The sequence below is a fragment of the Pristis pectinata genome, chromosome 25 (assembly GCF_009764475.1).
Source record: "Pristis pectinata isolate sPriPec2 chromosome 25, sPriPec2.1.pri, whole genome shotgun sequence".
NCBI lineage: Eukaryota > Metazoa > Chordata > Chondrichthyes > Rhinopristiformes > Pristidae > Pristis > Pristis pectinata.
The window spans coordinates 30,814,512-30,837,662 of NC_067429.1; the positions used below are offsets into that span (position 1 = coordinate 30,814,512).

General features: G+C 42.0%; 1 protein-coding gene and 1 non-coding gene across 4 annotated transcripts in view; both read left to right on the forward strand.

Annotated features, from left to right (window-relative positions):
* map3k3 (mitogen-activated protein kinase kinase kinase 3) overlaps positions 1 to 23,151 on the forward strand; it is a 171,167-nt gene that overhangs the window by 27,952 nt on the left and 120,064 nt on the right. For all 3 annotated transcript variants that reach the window (XR_007958214.1, XM_052038913.1, XM_052038914.1), the window contains exons 2-4: positions 15,810 to 15,889; positions 21,812 to 21,933; positions 22,042 to 22,082. Coding sequence is in view for 2 of the 3 variants with exons in the window: in XM_052038913.1 (XP_051894873.1) it covers positions 15,886 to 15,889; positions 21,812 to 21,933; positions 22,042 to 22,082 (167 nt within the window). In the remaining variant the exon portion in view is untranslated. The remainder of the gene's footprint in view (positions 1 to 15,809; positions 15,890 to 21,811; positions 21,934 to 22,041; positions 22,083 to 23,151) is intronic.
* On the forward strand, positions 4,865 to 4,947 carry LOC127583153 (U4 spliceosomal RNA). The gene has a single exon (XR_007958219.1). It is a non-coding gene; the product is annotated as a U4 spliceosomal RNA (small nuclear RNA).

Here is a 23,151-nt window from a genome sequence, read left to right on the forward strand (position 1 = left end):
TTCAAGATCCTGCTCGCAGCACCAAATGTTGTCAGACAAGTTTGTGAGGTCTTAAAGGGCAAAGACTCTGGACACAGGCTTTGGAGTTAAGATGATTTATTTGCAAAGACAAACGTGGGACAGGATGAACGGGAACAGACGCACACTTACACACACGCAAACGGGTGATCGCGAACGTGGGGGAGATCACAACAAGGGTAAGATGCGCGCATGCACGCACGCACACACACACACACATGCACGCACACCAAACTAGTTACAAATGATCAAAGAAGAAACAATACAATGCCTGACCCCTCGACTTCAGTGCAAGCATCAGCTCTACGCTACCGGGAATCTACTTAGGACACTCCTAACCCTTGTGGAAGTGCACAAGATCTCTTCAGCATTGTTTCATGATTCCTGGAGCAATCAAAAGAGGGCGAACCACGCACATGTGGCATTCTTTATAGTGCTGGTGGGCTGGGTGGTCCAGCCCAGGTAATTCAAACAATCCAATGGTTCAGGGTCAGGTACAAAGGCCAGTTGTCAAGTGTGTGTACTAATAGGTGGGTGGAGCCAGACCTTGATTGACAGTGGTGTGGCTTTCAACCATGTGGTTAGTGGTGTCACGTGACAACCATGACCCTTCACAGTACACCTACGATGCCTACAACCAGGGGTCACAGTTTAGGAAATGGCTTAAGATATTTAGAACTGATATGAGGAAGAATTTCTTCACTCAGGTGGTAAACCTGTGAAATTTTCAACCATAGAACATTATAGAGACTCAAGTCACTAAATAAATTTAAGAAGAGGGTAGATGGATTTCTGGAAACAAAAGGCATCAAGGGGTAAGGACAGAGGAAGAGTAGCAATGTAGTTTTGAAATGGAGAATCAGCTGTGATTGTATTGAATGGTGGAGCAGACACAAAGGCCCAGATGGCCTACTCTTGCTACACTCCTGATTAGCAAGTGTTTGTGAATGTGCTCCATTATTTCCATTGTTAAATCCAACTCTGTTCAAGTGACAGACTTGCAGACCCATGATTAACTGACACTATGATTTTGCATTTGGGGTGAAAGAATTGGATTCATTTCAATAAATGCCAATAATTGGCTCAAAGACACTGGTCTCTCAGAATCTAAACTAAGTCATTATCTGAAATCAATTGATGTTGTACCAAATTCATGATAAGTCAATGTGCAGTTGCTTGATGTGTTTTTATAAACTTAGCATCTTGGGAAAAGAAAGTTTATTAACATTTTGGGTATGAACATTTTGTTGGAATTGGAGTCTGAGTGAGTCCATTAACAGCACTGAACAACGCACTTAAAAAGTGGATGGAAGGGAACAACAGCACCTTGTATTTATGCTGTGCATTTAACATTGTAAAATATCCTAAATGTCTTGGCAAGAGTTTTATCAAACTAAATTTGACAACTGGCCATAAAAGGAGATCCTAAGACATTTACGACGAAAATATTAGTCAAAAGGACTAATTTTGAAGAAGTGTCCTATACAAGGAGAGATTTGGAGAGGAGTTCAAAGTTGGGATTTTAGTAGCTGAAGGCTCGATAATCAATAGGGGAGTGCTGAAAATTGGGGATGGATGGTAAGCCAAAAGTGGAGGAGCGCAAAAGCAAAGGGACCACGACAGAAGATTAAACATGAGATTTACATCAACTCAGAAATCTAATTGCTCAGAGGTTGGTGAGATTGTAAAGTGTGCTACATGTATTAGCGATTGAAAGGCAGACTGTATCAACATTGGTTTGGTACGTGAGTTGAAGAGGAGGGGGAGTAAGAGAGGAGTGTGAGAGTAAGTGGCTGTGCAGATTTCTATGTAGTTTTGTTGAATTGCTTTTTATATCTGATGTTACAATTCATAATATTTGATCTATCTGTTATGGTATATTTATTCTGATGCACCAAGAAGCATTCACTCAGGACTTCTGAACTTGCTGATTGATTGCTCCTTATTTTCCAATACTTCCATGTACCCCACCCCCATCTCTTTTGGGTACAGTGTTCAGAAGTAAAATGGGTTACATTTCTTGAAGCTTGTGTTGAGCTTGTTTGGAATTTTGCAATAGTTGAGGACTAAGATGGGAATGGAGGGCTCATTGATACACCAGTAAACTACACCAGCAAGTTGTACTGGCAGACATAACTGAGGGTTTTATGATCATAATGTCTACATTTGAAGGAGGGTCTCCATATTTTGTCTTAAAAAGTGTCCTTTGTTACTTGCAAGTTTCTTATATATAGATATATATCTTACTGATATTTATTAGTCACATGTACATCAAAACTCAGAGTGATTGGTTATTTCCTCACATGGCTGACTTTGGCAAAATCCTGGAAATAAAATGAATGATTTCAGAGCCTTAAAAGCTGTCATCAATCTGACTTGAATTAGCTAGTTGAAGCATTCAGAAAGATGCATTCATAATATTTCACTTATAGTTGGGGAAACTTTTTTAAACATACCTCGTACAAAACTTGTTATGAAATAGGTTAGTGACTTCCCTTAAAAATGCATATATTAAATTATCAGTATATTTTTGCATGTTTGTAAATTTAATTTGCTTATCAGTTATGGGTGGCAATGAGGTTCTGTATGATGTTCCAATATGGAAAAAAATTGGAGGCAATAGTTCGTGCAGTTAGAAAATGATGGCTATTTTAATAATACAGTTCTAAGATTAGGCCAGTAGCCATGCACATGAGACTAGAGAATTACAGTGAGTAGTGCAGTTGGTAGCTTCTGGAAATAGTGTTTGTTGATAGAAACTGCCTGTCTTGTATAGGTTCCATTTCTGCCTCATTAATGTCCTTCAGGCGAGGAAACTTGACTTTCTTAATTGGTATGTCCTATGTGACTCCAGACCCAAAGCATTGTGGTGGACTCTTGTGTTCTCTGAAATGGCCTAGAAAGCTGGCTTGTTCAGGGCAATTAAGGATCCTAATTTGAATCTTTGAATGGTCCTTGCCAGCTTTCCTGCATCCCCAAAAATAAATAAATACAAGTCTGGGAAATCCAGATGCTGCATTTTAGGGAGTATCATGAGAAGTCCATGACCTGAATTTCAGACCTTGAGTGACCCTTGGCTTTGTTACAGTGGATTTTTGAGGCTGAGGAAGGTTGAGTAGCATAGTGGTTAAATTACTGGTTTAGCATGCAGAAGCCTGGACTATTAATCCAGAGACATGAGTTCAAATCTTGAGGGTAGGGCAGTCTACATTGTCAAAGGCCTTGCTAAAGTCCACATAGACAAGACCCCTCATGGCAGGCTAGTCTGGAAGGTTAGATTGCATGGAACCTAGGGAGAATTAGCAAATTGGATTTGTAATTGTCTCAATGGTAGGAAGCAGAGAGTGTTGGTTGAAGGTTGTTTCTCGGACTGGAGGCCTATGACTTGTGGTGTGCCACAGGGGGTCAGTGCTGGGACCTCTGTTCGTTATTTATATAAATGATTTGGATGTACATGTGCAAGGCAAGGTTAGTAAGTTTGCTGATGATACTAAAATAGGTGGTATCATAGATAGTGAAGAAGGTTATCAAAAATTACAGAGGGATCTTGATCAGTTAGGTAAGTGGGCTGAAGGTTGGCAAATGGTTTTCAATTTAGGTAAGTGCGAGGCGTTGCATTTTGGAAAGTCAAACCAGGGTAGGACTTGTAATATGAATGGTTGGATCCTGGGAAGTGTTGGGGAACAGAGGGACCTAAGAGTACAAGTATGTAGTTTGTTGAAAGCGTCATTACAGGTAGATAGGGTGGTGAAGGAGGCATTTGGCATGCTGGCCTTCATCAGTCAGGGCATTGAGTATAGGAGTTGCAGTTGTACATGATATTGGTGAGACCACATTTGGAGTATTGTGTACAAGTTTGGTCGCCCTGTTATAGGAAGACATTAAGCTAGAAAGAGTGTGGAGAAGATTTGCAAGGATGCTGCCAGGGCTTGAGGGCCTGAGTTATAGGGAGGGGTTGGGCAGGCTAGGACTTTATTCCTTGGAGAGTAGGAGACTGAGAGGTGATCTTACAGAGGTGTATAAAATCATGAGGGGCATAGACAGGGTGAATGCACAGTCTTTTTCCCAGGGAAAGGGAATCAAAAACTAAAGGGCATAGGTGTAAGATGAGACGTGAAAGATTTAAAAGGGACCTGAGGGGGAACTTGTGAGGGTGCTGCGTGTATGCAACGAGCTGCCAGAGGAAGTGGTTGAGGCAGGTACAATAACATTTGGATAAGTGCATGGATAGTAAGGGTTTAGAGAGAGATGCGCCAAACACAGGCAAATGGGGCTAGCTTGGTGGGCACCATGATCGGTATGGATAAGTTGGGCCGAAGGGCCTGTTTCCATGCTCCATTACTCAATGAATCTATTAACATGGGTAGCATGATTTCAGGAGGTGGTCACCCCATACATTTGCAATAGAAACGAAATGAATGACTACTAGGCAGAGCAAGAGGACAAAATGGAAGTTTCCTTTGTGCATTATGCTCCCTAAATAGTATTCACTTCTGAATATTGGAGAACACTACGGTTTCTTAAGTGAATAAAATTGGAGGGATGCCATTGGCACTGTGGTTGACTTAGCTGAATGGGGTGAGGACAGAAGAGCGACAGTGATAAGTTAGAGGGGCAGGTTTGAGTTTCTGTTTGTCTGATCACAAGTTGGTCACTAATCTTCTCCTAGGTGCCAGGATCAAGGATGTCACAGAAACTGTAAGCTTATGAGGTGGGGAGGGGAGGGGAGGGGTGAAATGAGTGAACAGCCAGAGCATGTGGTGCAATCAGCATCAATACTTCTATTACAAAGAGTAATGAGTTGAAAAGTAGAAAAATAGAGTTTGTTGTCATATGCACATGTACATGCTTTGCGCAGTGGCAGTATCGTAGCTGATGAGGTTTACCCGAGGCGCGATTATTGCTTATTGAAAACTTTTCCCAAAACTTATCCCAATACATATATGCACAGGTGCAACAAAAAGCTTACTTGCAGCAGCATCAGATACATAACATTCACAGGAAAATCGCAAACATAAATTATGCACTGATCGGGTCCACAGAATTCTTGAGTGGGAGGGAGAGCAGCCAGAAGTTGTGGTCCATATTGGCACCAATGACATAGGTAGGAAGGGGGATGAGGTCCTGAAGAGTGAGTTCAGGGAGCTAGGCAGAAAATTGAGGAACAGGACCTCAAGGGTAGCAATCTCGGGATTGCTGCCAGTGCCACGTGATAGTGAAGGTAGGAATAGAAGGAGGTGGCAGATAAATGTGTGGCTGAGAAGTTGGTGCAGGAGGGAGGGTTTTAGATTTCTGGATGATTGGGATCTCTTCTCGGGAAGGTGGGACCTGTACATAGAGGACGGGTTACACCCGAACCAGAAGGGGGCCAATATCCTTGCGGCGAGATTTGCTAAGGTGGTACAGGAGGGTTTAAACTAGTTTGTGAGGGGGAAGGGAACCGGAGGAGTAGGTTAGAGGAAGAAGGGAATGGGGAAAAGTTAGATCAAACAGGCAGAGAGGCTTTGGGGAAGGAGAAGCAGAATACAGGCTGTAAAAGTAGTAAGGTAGATGGACTGAAGTGTGTTTACTTAAATGCAAGAAGTGTCAGGAATAAGGGGGATGAACTGAGGGCTTGGATAAGTATGGGGGACTATGATATCGTGGCTATTACTGAGACGTGGCTGACGTCAGGAGAGGAGTGGATATTGAATATTCCTGGTTTTCGATGTTTTAAGAGGGATAGGGAAGGGGGGAGAAGAGGTGGAGGGGTGGCGATACTGGTCAGGGACACTGTTACGGCTGTGGAAAAGATGAATGTTGTAGAAGGATCATCTCTAGAGTCCGTATGGGTGGAGTTAAGGAACAAGAAAGGAGCAGTTACTCTACTAGGAGTATTCTATAGGCCCCCCGGTAGCAGTAGAGATATAGAGGAGCAGATTGGCAGGCAGTGTTTGGAGAGAAGCAGAAATAACAGGGTTGTTATAATGGAAGACTTCAACTTCCCAAATATAGACTGGAACCTGCTTAGTGCCAAAGGTTTAGATGGGACAGAATTTGTTAAATGTGTCCAGGAGGGATTCCTGATGCAGTATGTTGATGGGCCGACTAGAGGGAATGCCATGTTAGATCTAGTTTTAGGAAATGAACCGGGACAGGTGAAGGATCTATTGGTGGGTGAGCATTTTGGGGACAGTGACCATTGCTCCATAACCTTTAAAATTGTCATGGACAGGGACAGGTGCAGAGAGGACAAGAGGTTTTTCAATTGGGGAAGGGCTAACTGCGAGGCTATAAGGAGAGAACTTGGGAGTGTAAATTGGGATGTCCTTTTTGAAGGAAAATGTACCATGGGGATGTGGTCGATATTCAGGGATCTTATGCAGGATGTTAGGGATAAATATGTCCCGGTGAGGCAGAGAAGGAATGGCGTGGTGAAGGAACCGTGGGTGACGAGAGAGGTGGAACGACTTGTTAGGGAGAAGAAGGTAACATATGTGAGGTATAAGCAGCAAAGTTCAGACAGGGCCCGTGAGGAATATAAGGTAGCGAGGAAGGAACTAAAGAAAGGGCTGAGGAGAGCTAGAAGGGGACATGAAAAGGCTTTGGCTAGTAGGGTTAAGGAAAATCCCAAGGCCTTTTTCAAGTACGTGAAGGGTAGGAGGATGGTTAGGGTGAAGGTAGGTCCGATTAAGGACAAAGGTGGGAGAATTTGCCTGGAGGCGGCGGAAGTGGGAGAAGTTCTGAATGAGTACTTCTCTTCGGTATTCACCAGGGAGAGGGGTCTTGATGATGCGGAAGGGAGTGCTGGTAGGGGTAATGTTCTCGAGGTTGTTGATATCAAGAGAGAGGATGTGTTGAAGTTGTTAAATAATATTAAGACAGATAAATCTCCGGGGCCTGACGGGATTTTCCCCAGGCTGCTTTGAGAGGCTAGGGAGGAGATTGCTGAACTGCTGGTAAGGATCTTTGAGTCCTCGTTGTCTACGGGGGTGGTGCCGGAGGATTGGAGGATTGCGAATGTGGTCCCCTTGTTCAGAAAAGGTAATAGGGATAGGCCAGGGAATTATAGACCGGTGAGTCTCACGTCTGTGGTGGGTAAGCTGTTAGAAAGGATTCTAAGGGATAGGATTTATGAACACCTAGAGAATCATGGACTGATTAGGGACAGCCAGCATGGCTTTGTGAAGGGAAGATCTTGCCTCACAAGCCTGATAGAGTTCTTTGAGGAGGTGACCAGGAAGATTGATGAGGGCAGTGTGGTGGATGTGGTTTACATGGATTTTAGTAAGGCATTTGATAAGGTTCCTCATGGTAGGCTTCTTCAGAAGGTCAGAGGCCGAGGGATCCAAGGAAGCTTGGTTGTGTGGATTAGGAATTGGCTTGCATGTAGAAAGCAGAGGGTTGTGGTGGAAGGAGTGCCCTCGGATTGGAAGGCAGTGACTAGTGGTGTCCCGCAGGGATCGGTTCTGGGACCTCTACTTTTTGTGATACTTATAGATGACTTAGATGAGGGGGTGGAGGGCTGGGTTAGTAAGTTTGCGGACGACACTAAGATAGGCGGTGTTGTGGATAGTGTGGAGGGCTGTCGGAGCTTACAGAGGGATATTGATAGGATGCAGAGCTGGGCTGACAAGTGGCAGATGGAGTTCAATCCGGAGAAGTGTGAGGTGGTACACTTTGGAAGGACAAACTCCAGGGCAGAGTACAGGGTAAACGGCAAGGTACTTGGCAGTGTGGAGGAGCAGAGGGATCTGGGGTTTCATATTCACAGTTCGTTGAAAGTTGCCTCACAGGTGGAAAGAGCAGTTAAGAAGGCCAATGGGATGTTGGCTTTCATAAATCGCGGGATTGAGTTTAAGAGCCGCGAGGTTATGATGCAGCTTTACAAAACTCTAGTTAGGCCACATTTAGAGTACTGTGTTCAGTTCTGGTCACCTCATTATAGGAAGGATGTGGAGGCATTGGAGAGGGTGCAGAGGAGATTTACCAGGATGCTGCCTGGATTGGAGGGTATTGAATATGAGGAGAGGCTTAAGGTGCTAGGGCTTTATTCACTGGAAAGGAGGAGGATGAGAGGAGACATGATAGAGGTATATAAAATATTGAGAGAAATAGATAGAGTAGACAGTCAGCGCCTCCTTCCCAGGGCACCAATGCTCAAGACGAGAGGTCATGGCTTTAAGGTTATGGGTGGGAGGTTCAGGGGAGATGTCAGAGGGAGGTTTTTTCACCCAGAGAGTGGTTGGTGCATGGAATGCACTGCCTGGGCTGGTGGTGGAGGCAGATACATTGAACAGGTTCAAGAGCTTGTTGGATAGGCATATGGAGGAACGTGAGATAGAGGGATATGCGGGAGGAAGGGGTTAGGTAGTGTGAGGGTGGTCTGATGGACGGCACGACACGGTGGGCCGAAGGGCCTGTTTTGTGCTGTATGGTTCTATGGTTCTTCTTCTATGCACAATTTTTACAAGAGACAACATGATTAGAACAAAAAAATCTATCCTGCATACAGATTGAAGAGAGAGGAAATTGACAGCTGGATCTGAGCAGTAGCAATTTCTGGATTACTACAGATGCCACAAGCCAGTGAGTTCAGAAATATAAGGTAATGCAAACGAGCATTTGGGTAAAGAGATGGTCCAGGTGGGAGGAGTTTGGAACCTATACAAACCAGATGAGTTGTATCACTGAAGGACTGGGATCAATATCCTTGAGGAGAGGTTTGCTCATGCTGTTGGGGAGTATTTAAACTGGCGTGGCAGAAGGAAGGAAACTTCACAGCTGTTTCAGAAGAGACGAGGAAAAATTAGATGTGGGAAGTAACATGTAGTAAACAAATTTGGAAGGTAGAGGAAATAAAAAATGGGAGGGAAACCAGTTTTCTGGCAGGTAATTAATTATAGTGTATTTGTTAATACAAGGAATCTAGAAAATAAAGATGATGAATGGGTGACACATATATATGTGACATCTGATGTTTAAAGATGGGTAGGAGTGGGAACTGAACATTCCTGGTTATAGCGCTTTCAGCAGATATAGATGAGGATAAAATAGGAGGAAGTATGCCAATATTATTTAAGAAAACAGTTACAGCTATCAGGATGGATGCTATATGAGACAGATCAATAAATGAGGCCACACAGGTTGACTGCAAGAACATAAAAAAGGGCAATCACATTGAGGGATGTATATGATTGACTCCCTATCAATCAAAGGGACATAGAACACCAAGTAAGGTTCTGTGTGCAAAAATAATGAGATAAGAATGGAGATTTCAACTGCTGTTATATCAGCTCAGACAGAACCCGTGTAAAAGGCATGGAGAAAGCAGAATTCTCAAAAAACATTGGAGAATTTTCTTTATATTCGGTTTGTGGGAAGTTTGGCAAAAGAAGGGTTCGTACTAGACTGGGGTTTTGGGAATGAACTTTGGCAAGTGGAAGAGGTGGCAGAGAGAGAGCACATCGGTATTGGTTTATTATTGTCACTTGTACCGAGGTACAGTGAAAAACTTGTCTTGCATACCGTTCATACAGGTCAATTCATTATGCAGTGCAGTTACATTGAGTTAGTACTTCATTCGGTTAGATTTACTGTGGTTATGGAAAATAAAAGTTTTAAATTGGGGTCAGCCAAATCTTATTAAGGTGAGAAACAGCTACATGAAGAGAAATCTGTCAGAGTAGAGGGAAGCATTCAAAGAGGAGTTAATGAATGTATAGAAGAAGTAAGTACCCAAGAAAAGTGGAGGTGTTCCTAATTCCCCATGAAATCTCTGGGGGTTTGTGCCTGAGTGTTTGGACTGGAGAAATAAGAGCTCTCTAACGAACCAGTGTTCTGCAGGTTAGCATTAAGTGGGTTATCGGTGCGTTGGGGAAATTGTTCAGAATGACATAAGTCAACACTTAGGCGGATACAGGTTAATCAATGTCACTCAGCATTGTGTTGTTCTGTGATCATTGTATCTCACTAAATTAATTGAAAGTTTTGAGGTGGTATTAAGAAGCATTTATGATGGTGTCCATGGATTTTATCAGGGTGTTTTGACAAAGTCATGCATTGATCAAAATTGCCCACAGGACCAAGAGGAAAATAACAAATTGAATTTAAAAACTGGTTCAGTGACAGAAAGGAAAGTGTAATGGTTGACTGGAATTTTCATGAATGGAGGGCTGTATACCTTAAGGTTCTGCAGGGCTCAGTACAAACTGCTTTTAAACTTCTGTACAAATGGTTTGGGCTTTAATGAGATGGCTGTAATTAAGTTTGCTGCTGATACAAAATTGGCAGTATAGTTAATAGTGAGGAAGAAAATTCTAGCCTGTGTAGATAACCACAAAAGTGGCAGATGGTATTCAATCTGGAGAAGTTACAGAGGACGAACAAGGTGAGAATATACATAGAACATATGGTGGTAGGTTACTGAGAACTGTAGAGGAATAATGGGATCTTGAAATACATGTCCATAAATCTCTGGAGTTAGCAAAATAGGGAGATAAGCTGCTCAAGAAGGCATACAGAATCATTGCCTTTAATAAATAGAAGAGCTCATAGGTGTGCTAGAACTGTATAAAACATTAGGCCACAGCTGGAGTAGTGTGTACCGTTCTGGTCTCCAAATTACAGGGTGGATGTAACAACACTGGAGAGGGTGCAGAGGAGATTTCAGGATGTTTCCTGTTCTGAATCAGAGTTATTTAGCAACGCAAGAAACTGGGGGAAGGAAAGGGGGGAGGTGGTGGTGGAGAAGATTTGATGGGATTGGAGGGGAGTTGAGAAGAATGTTACTTCACTCGATCAGTGATAGGGTGTGCAACTCACTGCCTGATAGGATGCAGAGGCAGAAGTCCTCACGGCATGAGAATACCTGAAATGAGCACTTGGAGCCATAATCTTGGAAATAAGGGATGTCCCAACAGTTGGGAAGTGGGATTGACCTGGTCCATTTTAAATCAGCATAAATACGACAAATGAATGACTCTTGCAGTGGTGTAAATTTCTGCATCTCTTCTGTTTATTCCTGGCTTAGCATATTTCAGAATTTGTTTTAATCTTACCAGATTTTCTTGTGCTTTTGGAGTGGTCAGTTCTCAGTACAGCTTCCATTTCAAGCCCCTAACCCACATGTTTAGGCTGTACTGAAGACAGACAAGATGTATTTATTTGCTTTCAGGGAGAGTGATGGTTTGAACATAATGCACAGTGAAATGAAGTTTTGGGCTCTTGTGAAATGTTGATCAGCTAGGATGGAACCATGGGGAAGTGGAGCCAGCTGAATGTTCAATTTAAACTTGAAAGCATTCTGTCTTTATTAAAATGGCAAATCTGACTGAAGGCTTTGGTGGGAAAATGTACCATTTAGTCTTGATCTTAATATATTCCTGGCGCAAAATATATCAGTTTCCTAACCAGCACAAGCTGCCTTTTGTGAAGGGAGATTTTGAGATGTTATGTTGCTACAAAATGTGTCTTTGTAAATCTGTTCATGCTCCTTTAGGGTCCCCCTGCCCCCAATCCACTCCCCCTCCTGTGAGGTGGGGGCAGGGGGAGCCTGAATCCTTCTAATCCTAGGCAAGGGTTCATTGACTAACATTCTGCAGCAGTAATTAAGGAACATAGTTCATAACCAGCTAGAAACTAACAGGACAGACACCTTCAGGTGGGCTGAGAGAAGCCAAGTCCCATCTTAAGAATACAGCGAATATTTGATGTGCCATCAGAACCAACCACCGAGGGCTTCTAAGTAATCTGTCAGTTGTGATGCTCGAAGAACATTGATAGACAGAAGATAAAATCATAGGAAATAGAAGCAGGGGAAGGCTACTTGGTCCTTTGGTCCTGCTCCACCATTCAAAATGGTCATGACTTGATTATCCAGTTTCAGTAGCCTGTTCCTGCCTTTTCCCATATCGATTAATCCCCTTAGCATTAAAAAATCTACCACCTTGAATACATTTAATGAACTTGGTCTTTACTGCCTTCCCTGGCAAAGAATTCCATATGTTTGCCATCCTCTGGATGAATAAGTTGATCCTGATCTTGGTTCTAAATGGCATTCACCACATCCAAAGGCTGTGACCCCTATTCTGAACTGCCCAGCCATCAGGAGCATCCAGTCTGTGTAGTCATGATAGGATTTTATAGATTTCTATCAGATCCTCTTTCATTCTTCCAAACGCCAATGAATATTGTCCTAATCAATCTGATCTCCCCTCGTACGTCAGCCTGTCATTCAAGAAATCTATCTAGTAAACCTATGCTGCACTCCCTTCATGACCAGGACATCCTTCCTCAAAAGGAGATCAAAACAGCATACACACAACTCCATGTACTGGACACTGCAGCAAAGGCATCCTTGCTCCTGTACTCACATCCTTTTGCATTCGCCTTCCAAACTGCTTGCTTCACCTGAATGCTTGCTTTCAACAACTCATGCACAAGGGCACCCAGGTCTTGTTGCACTTTCACTCTTCCCAGTTTATCACCATTCAGGCAATGATCTGTTTTTCTGTTTTTAGAGCCAGTGGATAACGTTTTTACCCACGTACAACTACATCGGCCATCCAAGTGCCCACTTCTCAACTTGTCCAATTCACGTTGGCGCCTCTGTGCATCTTCCTCTCAGCTCACATTCCACCCTCCCCTCCCCTCTGCCCAAGCTTTATGTCATCCCAAACACAGAAATATTACATTTGGTTCCCTCAGTCAGGGATGTGAAGCCCAAGCACAGATCCTTGTTGGCACCCTGCTTGTTGCTGCCTTCCATCCAGAAAGAGATCAGTTTATTCCCATTCCATTTCCTGTTTGTCAACCACTTCTCAATCTATGCCAATATATTCCCCTAGTCCCATGTGCTTTAATTTTCCTTCTTACATGGGATCTTATCAAAACCTTTCTTAAGGTCTAAGTACACCACATCTATTGGTTCTCTTTCATTTATTATTAAATCTCGACTTACTAAACATGATTTCTCTTTCAAGGTCCCATGGTGACTTTGTCCAATCCTGTTAATGCTTTCTGAATATTATGTTTATGCATCTTTTATAATGGATATTAGTGTTTTCCCCATTACTCATGCTCAGCTTACTGGTCTATGATTCTTTGTTCTTTCTCTCCCTTTTTTAAATAGTGAGTTATGTTTGCCGGCCTCCAATATGTGGGAACTGCTCTAGAGTCTAAAGGACTATTTCTAGGGCCACTTCCTTTATTATTCTGGGATGTAGATGATCAGACTGTGGTTATTTGTTAGCCTTCAGCCCCATTAATTTCCCTGACCTTATTTCTTTACTAACATTGATTTCCTTCAGTTCCTCCTTCTCAACAGATCCTTGTTCCCAAACATATCTGGGAAATTCTTTGTGTCCTCTTTTATGAAGACTGAACCAAAGTCTGTGTTTAATTGTTCTGTCATTTCTTTGTTCCCAGTTGTGATTTCCCCCCCATTTCTGACTGTAGGAGACCTACATTTGTCTTCAGTGACCCTTTTCTCTTCATATAGAAACTTTCACAGTCAGTTTTTATGCTCCCAGAAAGTTTACTCTCAATATGCTATCTTCCCACTTTAATCTTTTTGTCCTGCTTAGCTGAATTCTAAACTGCTACCAATTCTCTTGCCTGATACTTTTTCTATCAGTTTTATATTTCTCCGTTTTATATCTAATACCATCCCTAATTTCCTCTAATTCACAATTGAGATATCCATCCTGACGTAGTTTTGTGTCATACAAGAATGAATAATTATTGCAATTCATGTATAGATTCCTTAAATACTATCCATTACCTGTCTATTAAGTTCCCTGAATCTATGACCCTCATTATCATTAATGGTTTTAATTTGAAATGTATACCATACAAGTGTTGAAATCAAGTGCACAATATTTTTTCATTGGCTGTGGCATTTTCTTGGAAAGGCCCTGAATCCTGACCATCCTGCTCATCTTTTTTTTAATCTTTTTACTATAGCAGTTTTTAAGAAGACTACAGCTTCATTAGTTCTATCAACTAAAAATTTCTCACTAAAGGTTTGATGCTTCTGGTGTTCTTGTTCCTACCCTTTTTGTGGTAGATTACCCTTTCAAATCTTGTCCCTTCCTCTATTGGAGGCATTGATTCTTTTTAAGATTGGCTACTTTCTGGTACTCTCACCTAAATGCCTTTTTTTGCATGTGCACACACATAGTTAGTATGAAATTATCTGTCCCAGGTGCTTTGAGACACTTCCACCTTCACTCTTAATTGGCAATGTTCAAATAGGGACTGTAGAGCTGCACTTCACTCTCCAACTTGCAAATTAATCTGCTGCCTATCTGGTAGATTTATTCCTGGTTGTATTCAGTGATCATTGAATTATGGAATCTGTGCTGTGAAGTAAGTTAGTATCTCCCTGCGGTTAATTTCAAATTGACATTAGTTAGAAGATACTGCTACAAGGGCAGTTGCCTGAAATCGTCCACTCCAAGCTTCTTGCTATACACACTTTGTTTTACTTTCTGGTTATAATTAGAAAAGGGGTTGAATGTGCTGCAGAACACACAAATACTACATGGAATCCTTGATCTCCCTATCTTCATGGAAGGAGATTGAGTCAAAGAGCTAATAATGAAATGGCATCTGCTTTGTGTAATTGCTCATGCAGATTTGTTTTATTCAGTCTGGATTCCATGTATAAAGAGTCCCTTTGGGCTTAATTTAACAAAGTATGTCAGGTTAATACAAAATATTACCATGAAGGGTACTTCATAATCTATCTGGCTCTCAAGAGGTCTATATGGGAATCCTGGACTGTAATATAAATAGCTTATCATTTCTTCTTAATTTTATTAGCCATTGTTTACAAAGACTCATTGAGTGACTTTATATAATATGTTGTAAGGTATGGGTTAGGGTTTGGATAGTATGGAATGTTTTAACGTATTGGCATATAAAGATTTGAAACAAACTTGGACTAGGACTGTAACTCCAGTTAAGCAAAGGCATTTAAAACAATAGAGAGGTAGGATTTGCTAACACACTGTTAGCAATCAGTGGTAAAACCTGGCTACCCAACCCAAGCCTAATTGGACCAGATTTGTATATGTTGGGTTTAGATTGGGTGCATATTCTGATGAATCGTTCAGGCTTGGGTTGGGTTGTCCTCTGCTGTGCTGGCACTGCTCTGTATGTTTATCGGGTGAGAATGATTTGCTTGGTATTGCTGTTCTTGATTAATAGTGACGTACGAAGTCCTCTCTGCAAATGCTTCCGAGTTTGGTCATGTTTGTAAAATATCATGAGTACAGTGGACACGAGACTGAAGATGCTAGAATCTAGAGCAAAAAAAAACTACTGGTGGAACTCAGTGGGTCAGGCAGCATCTATGGGGGCAGAGGGATAGTCAATATTTTGGGTTGAGACCCTGCATCAGGGCTTGGGTTGAGTATGGATTAGCCAGGATTGTGTTTGTTTTACCTGTGGTCAGGTTGGAAAGATTTTAATCAGTGAATCAAAATGGTTTCTGGGTAGTTAACTAAATTTGACTCACCATTTTGGCAGCCTATAGCCTCTGTTTAACTAGGCTAGAAATAGACCACTCTAAATTTTACGCTTATCATATTTTGCAATTCTCATTAAGAGGCTCTTTTTGTTTAATTTTCTTTCACCACTAATCTAGAAGTACATAAATTTAAGTCTGAAAAATGTTTGAGGATTAAGTTAAAGTAAATTGATTGAACTGCTTAATTCCCCATGAATCGACTGAAACACGACCTGCTATGTGCTTTTGAAAAGTAAGATTGTTGTTTGTTTAATGAGTATCTTGTCTGTTCTCATAGATGCCATAGATGCCTGTTGAACAGTGGAACTTCTACACAGACGTGAACTGAATTTACGACATTGCCTGCTTCAAACATGGGTAAGTGTGTGAGGTCCTTTCCTTGCAACTGACCTCTCTTCCTCAAACAATTTTAACTCCTTGACTGGGTGTTTGCTTGTGTGTATTTGATGTTACAGGAGACTGGTTTATCCTGTGAGGAGCCTTCAGCAACACATTACATTGTGTTTGAAAAAGTAATCTCCAACCGATTTGTTTTCCAAAACAATTTTCTTCCACTCCTGCTTCCATCCTTTTCCTTAATAGGAAGTTTTAGTGGGGCCTGATTACACAAATCATTTGTCGAGTGCATAAGTAACTGCTCTTCCTGTATGCCCTGCAACTTATTCTCTCTCACATGCCCATTAATTCCTCTCTGATTCTCTTTGCTACTTGGCTACACCAAGGAGTCATTTACAGGAGCTAATTAACCTGCCAGCTTGTCTTCTGTACTTTGGAGGAAATGGTAGCACCCAGCAAAAATGCACGTGATCAAGGGGAGCGTGTGCAAACTCCACACAGACAGCACGTGAGGTCAGGATCGGATCTGAGTATCTGGAGCTTTGAGGCAACAGCGTTTCTGTTTTTATCAGAATGAAGTCCAGATGAAGGATCTCAACCGGAAATGCTGACTATTCATTTCTCTCCATAGGTGCTGTTTGACCTGTTGAGTTTCTTCCAGTGTCCAGATTCCAACATCTGCTGTCTCTTCTGTCTCCTCTCAGTCAACAATAACTTCTGCTGCAGTTGTCTGGGGTGGGGGTTATTACTTGAGTTTCTTTCATGCCAGCATAATGCCCGTTTCTTGAGTGTTTTCCATACTTGTCAGAGTCATGGAGAACCAGCATGGAAGCAGGCCATTTAGCCCAGTGAGTTCATGCCAACCACCAAGCATCCATTTTTATACTAATCCTACCCTAACTAATTTTATTCTCCTCGCATTCCTCTATTTTCCCCCCACCAAACAGCAGATTTTACCACTTTTCTACACACTGCAGACAATTTACACTGGGCAATTAACCTACCAACCTGTACATTTTCGGGACGTGGATGGAAGCCAGAGTACTCAGTGGAAATAGTCACAGGGAGAATGTGCAAACTCCACATAGCCTGTTCAGGAGATTGGGATTGAACCCCAGTCCCTGAAGCTGTGAGGCAGCAGCTGAACTAGCTGTGTCACTGTGCTGACCCTGCTCTCCCACTCCCCTGTCCCTTGTCTCTGTTTCCCAGCCATAGGTAGTGTGTGTTGCCCTCAGCTAGCTTTCCCACCACTAAATGTAATGCTTAAAGAAAGGATGAAGCTTTTAATGTCAATTTCTGAAAACTAATTGTTGTAAACATTATTGCTTGAAACGCACTTTGGAGAGAGGGCAATTAAATTAATGTGCAAGAATAAATACAAATGGGCCTCTGAGGGGAGCACTTCACAAGATTATTAATAAATATGGTGCAATGCAATTCAATCAAGCTTCAGGATGTGCAATCCATTGCAAATTAATGAAGTGTGCTATGAATTGAATATTCAGTATTTAAAGATACCAGACCAGATATTAATTAAGTCTTGAGCAGGTAAAACTCAGCTACAGAGATGACAGAATGCAGAACAGACAATAATTAATTGATTCTTTGCTAAGTTTCTTTCCTCAATCTTTTTGGCACAATAGGTGATCTGCTAATGTGTTAGTAATTAAATATTCTGTTTTACTTTTTTTTTTGCTGCTCTTTCTTACTTAAAGTATTCATTACTCCATTGTAAATGCTGGCTAATATATTTCCAAAGTAAATGCAAATTTTTACTGCTGACTTTGCTTTTGATGACTAAGAAATTTTGAGTATTCTAATGTAGTCGAACACTGCACCATCTCTATAACTGATCCTGTAATTAACAAACAAAAAGGGACAGATTTCTATTAATTGATATCTTCTTTGATCTACTCTTGAGTCACTGAGATGCTGATGGGAAGGCAGTTCTGATAGTATCTCCCAAACTTGCGACCACAACTGCAAAGAAGGATGGGGGGAAGTACAGCAGGCAACTGGGAACACCGCCACCTATAGATGTCCCTTAAGTCACATGTCATCCGTCTTGGAAATATATTGCTGTTCATTTTTTGTCACTGGGTCCAAATACTGGAGCTCCCGCCCCAGCTATACTGTGGGAGCACCATAAACAGAAGACTGCCGCAGTTCTAGAAGGTGCCTCAGCGTCATCTTCTCAAGGGCAATTGGGGATGGACAATAAATTCTGTGCTTGTGAGCAATGTTCAGATCACAAAAAATGAATGAATAAATTTAAAAACTATGTAGAATATGAACTAAACAACAGACCAGTGAAGCAGTAGGACTGAAAGATGCAAACAAAGGTGCATCCTGCCTATTGTAAAAATGGTTATTGTGTACACATTGACAAATACAAATAACCTCAAAGCTACATCTTATACTCGAGCAATGTGATGTTGTACCAGGATGTAAGTTGGTTCTCTTTTCATTGACCATCCTGAACTGGAAGGGACAACTCAAAGTTGCTGTTTATTATAACAAATGCACACATTAGCTTTCAATGCAGGTTAAGTGCAAAGGTCCCACCGATAATTCACAAGGAAGGGACACATTGACTAGAGCAAGTACAGTAAGCACTCCCATGGCAAGAATGGCATAGGTTAAATACAGAGTGAATTCCCTTCTGTATTGATCTGACAAGCATCTGAAAGTTCCTTTCATGTTTCCCTGCAGCTGGCTAAAAACAGCTGGGGTCTGTGGGGTGTTCTGCCATCCAATGTAAACACTCCTTGCTCCCTTCCTCCCTCCGGGTAATGCTGAGGCTGACGCAATGAAGAATCTAAGCAGCACTTGCAGATAGCATGGTGATTTTCTGTATTTGCATTCTATTTCTGGATCTAGATGTCACTGGCAAGGCCAGTGTTAATTGTCCCTCCCTAATTGCCCTTGTCGGTTTTGGTGAGCCGCCACCTTGAACGGCTGCAAAGGTCGTCCCATGATGCTGCTGGGCAGGGAGTTCCAGGACTTAGACTTGCAACAATGAAGGACTGGCAAAGTGTTTCCAAGTCGGCACTGTGTAACTTGTAGGGGAGCTTGTGTGTCTACTGTTCTTCTCCTTTTTGGCACAGACAGTGGGTCTGAGAAGTGCTGTCAAAGTAGCTCTGGCAAATAACTGCAGTGCATGCCATCTACAACATGCACTTCAATCCTATGTGCCAGTGGTGGAGGGAATGAATCAGATGTCTGATGGGAGGCTGTGTCATAAGTGGTGCGGAGCTTCTCAAGATGTGTTGGTGCTGCACTCACTTGGCAAATGAAGAGTGTTTCATCATGCTCCTGACTTGTGCCTGAAAGAGGAAGCCTTGGTGGAAAGGCTTCGTGATGGCAGGAGGTGATTCACTTGCTGCAGGATACCCAGCCCCTGACCTGTGCCCCTGACCTGCTCTTGTAGCCACAATGTTTGTGGCCTACCCAGTTAGTGGTAATGCCATTAAATGTCAAAGCTAGGTGGTGGGGCTCTCTCTTGTTGTCATTGGTCATTGCCTGGCACTTTTGTTGCATGAAGGTAGTGTAGCGGTTAGCGTAACGCTATTACAGCACCAGCGACCTGGGTTCAATTCCGGCCATTGACTGTAAGGAGTTTGTATGTTCCCTCCATGTCTGCATGGGTTTCCTCCGGGTGTCTGGTTTCCTCCCATGTTCCAAAGGAAGTTGTGGGCATGCTATGTTGGCGCCAGAAGCGTGGCAACATTTGTGGGCTGCCCCCAGAACACTATGTAAAAGGTGCATTTCACTGTGTTTCAATCTACATGTGACTAATAAAGATATCTTACCTTGAATATTACTTGCCACTTATTAACCCATACCTGAATCTTATCGAGGTCTTGTTGCATTCAGGCATGGACTGCTTCATTTGCCAAGGAGTTGCAAATGGAATTGAATATGGTGCAATCATTGGTGCACATTCCCACTTATGACCTTGCGATGGAAGGAAGTTTATTGATGAAACAGCTGAAGGTGATTGGGTATGAGACACCATCTTGAGGAACTCCTGCAGTGACATCGTAGGGTTGGAAAGATTAACCTCTGACAACCACAAACAGCTCCCTGTGTACGAGATGTGACTCCGACCTCTGGAGTGTTTTCCCTTTAAAATGTCCGTTGGCTTTAGTTTTGTCAGGGTGCCTTGATATCAAGAGCAATCACTCTCACTTCAGCATATAGACCAAGGCTGTAAAGAAGTCTAGTGCCAAGTTGTCTTGGTGAAAGCCAAAATGAGCATCAGTGAATATATACTGCTTAATGGCACTATTGATGATAGAGGGTAAATGGTGGGGTAGTAATTAGTCAGATTGTGTTTGTCTTGGGCAATTTTCCATACTATCAGCTAGATACCAGTCTTGTAACTGTACTGGAACAGCTTGGCTGGAGATGCAATGAGTTCTGGAGTACAACGGCTGAAATGAATCTCAAACAACTGCAGATGCTGAAAATCTGAAATAAAAACAGAAAGGACTAGAAACAGTCAACAGTTTAGGTTGCAGTTGTGGAGTGAGAAACAGAATTAATATTTTGGTTTGAAGCCCCATCACTTTTCCATCAGTTTTGTCGAGAGGCCTTTGACCTGAAACCTGGTTTCTCTTTGTACAGATGTTGCCCAACTTTCAGCTGGGCCTTTGCCTGGCCTTGTAGACTTTGCAGTCAAGACGGATCATCTATTTAGCAGCTGGCTGAACCTCCTAGCGAATGCTTCAGTCATTTATTTTGACCCCACCATCGCTGAGGATGGGGATGTTCTTAGAGCTGCCTCTTCCTGCAGCTGTTTAATTGTCCACCATCATGTAGTAGGATTGCAGATCTACAATCTGATATGATGATTGTGAGATTGGTCATCTCTGTCTGCTGCATACTGTTTTTGCTGTTTAGCATGATGTAGTCCTTATAGCCTGATTATTGGCTCTTTATTTTCAGGTATGACTAGTGCTGTTCTCAGCATGTCATGTACTTCTGGTGAGGAGGAGGTCAAGTAGGTTTGTTCACTCTCTACCTACCATGGACCTAGTCTGGCAGCTGTGTCCTTCAGGATTCTGGCTTGATCGCTGTTGGTTCTAACAAGCCACTCTTGATGATGAACATTGTTTTCTTTTATTGTTGAATCATTAACTTAGAATCCATCTGCATTTTGAGTCAGCAATAAGCGAGCATTTCTTCGTGTACAATTTTGGAATGCTACCTGTTTATTGACATAAATATCTTTGCTGCAAGTCATTTCTGTGAATTCTGGCTTTATCAGTCTATGAAGTGCTCTACAGATTGTGGAAAGCTAATTAAACAACTACAAGGCTTTATGTAATGAAAAGGGAAAGCATTAAAATTTGATACAAGCCAAGTGGTAATATGTTGTTCTATGTGTAAAATTCAATGTGAACCAAAGAGCAAAAGTTAGCATGTTTTGTCACCTGCTAACTAGGCACCACATTTAAGGAGGATGTGAAAGCCTTGGAAAGGATGCAGAAGCTATTTATTAGAATAATACTGGAGAAGAGGAATGTGGATAAACTAGAAACTGGGCTTCTCTTTACAACGGAGAAGATTAAGGCCTGATTTAAATAGAGGTGTTTGAATTAGCTAGTTTTAAGTAATTTTTTTAACTGGCAATTGGGTTGGTAATTAGTATACATAAATTTGAGGGAACTAATAAAATAACCAAAGGGGAAGTGAAGATAATTTTCATACAGTAGGTTGTGATCCTGAGCATGCTGCTTGAAAAGTTTACTTATGGCAGCAGATTCTTTATTAACTTTCAAAAAGAAGTACCAGGAAAAGGAAAACGTGCATATCTACAAAAGAGTTGCTGGGCTAGGGAATGTGTTTGAGCATAACTGACTAGCTTTATTAACGAGGGAAGAATCTGCTGTGCTTTTGGGATTGTGTTAAATATCTGATGTCACTTGGAATTTTCAGATGAGCAGGAAGCTTTAAAGTCCATCATGAAGGACCTTGTTGCCCTGCAAATGGGACGAAGGAGCCGAATGAGCGGCTACGATAGTGTGAAGAGCAAAGGCAGCATCCATGCTAATAAGCAGGTGAGAAGCTCACTGTAATAGACTAATGTTAGGTTTGAATTGAAGCAATATCTTTACTGACTTCAGGAGACTATGCCCTCATTAAAGTGCATTTTCCCTTTATTTCAGAATGATGTTCGAATAAAGTTTGAACATAATGGTGAAAGAAGGTATGTAATTTTGCAATATCATTAAAATTAACCAGGGTCACTGTTGGTGAATAATATTTTTGGTGTATAATTTTAAATGGGAGCCTGCAAAACGTAGTTGGTTCCTACCTGAAGGTTAAATTTTTTTAAGGAATCTTGAGATGTATTCTGTTTTCGAGTCTGGCTCTGTCCCATGATAGAGCCACATATGAATGGTTGCACATATTCTGAGATTAGAATGTGTTCAAAATTGAAATTTTCTTGCTGCCTTGCACAATTCTGCAACACTGACTTCAGCTTTGAGACCTTTACTGTGGCTCTATCATATCAATGAGGTTAGACCATCTTTTGTGTCATTGAGTCATACCACACAGAAATGGGTAACTCAACTCCCCCTCCTCTCTTTCCTCCACCTCTGTCCCACCTATAGTACCTGTACCCTGGAACATTTAGCTGTCAGTCCTGTCCCTTCCTTAGCCATGTTTTTGTAATAGCTATAATATCCCAGTACAATGTAGCTATCCATGCCTTGAGTTCATCCACCTTACCTGTCAGCCCTCTTGCATTGAAATAAATGCAATTTATTCCAACAGTCTTTCCTCGCTCCCTGCCATGCTGCTCCCTGTCTAGTCTACCGACCTTGCTGTCATTGAATTCTGTCTCAACTTCAAGCCTCCCATCTGCCTCACTTCTGATTTGGATCCCTCCCCACTGCCACTTAGTTAAACCCTTCCTAGTAGCACTAACAAGTCTGCCCGTCAGGATAGTGGTGCCCCTCCAGTTCGGATACAACCCATCCCTCTTGTACAGGTCATCTCCGTCGCAGAAGAGACTCCCATGGTCCAAGTTCTTCTAGAATTTGATTAGTTATAGTTTAGTTTTTACTCCATTTTGCTGGTATATCCGAGGTAGGCTGTTTTTTTTTGATCCAATATCCTTCCGATTAGATAAGTACAGTTTGTATAACTGGCTTTGCTTCAGTGAATGTAGATGCCTGTATTTTCCTTCAATAACATTGTAGAAACTTGCTGCGCTAAAACAGACTACTCAGACAATTTTGCCTGTGTTGGCTCTGTGAAGAAAGGTTGTC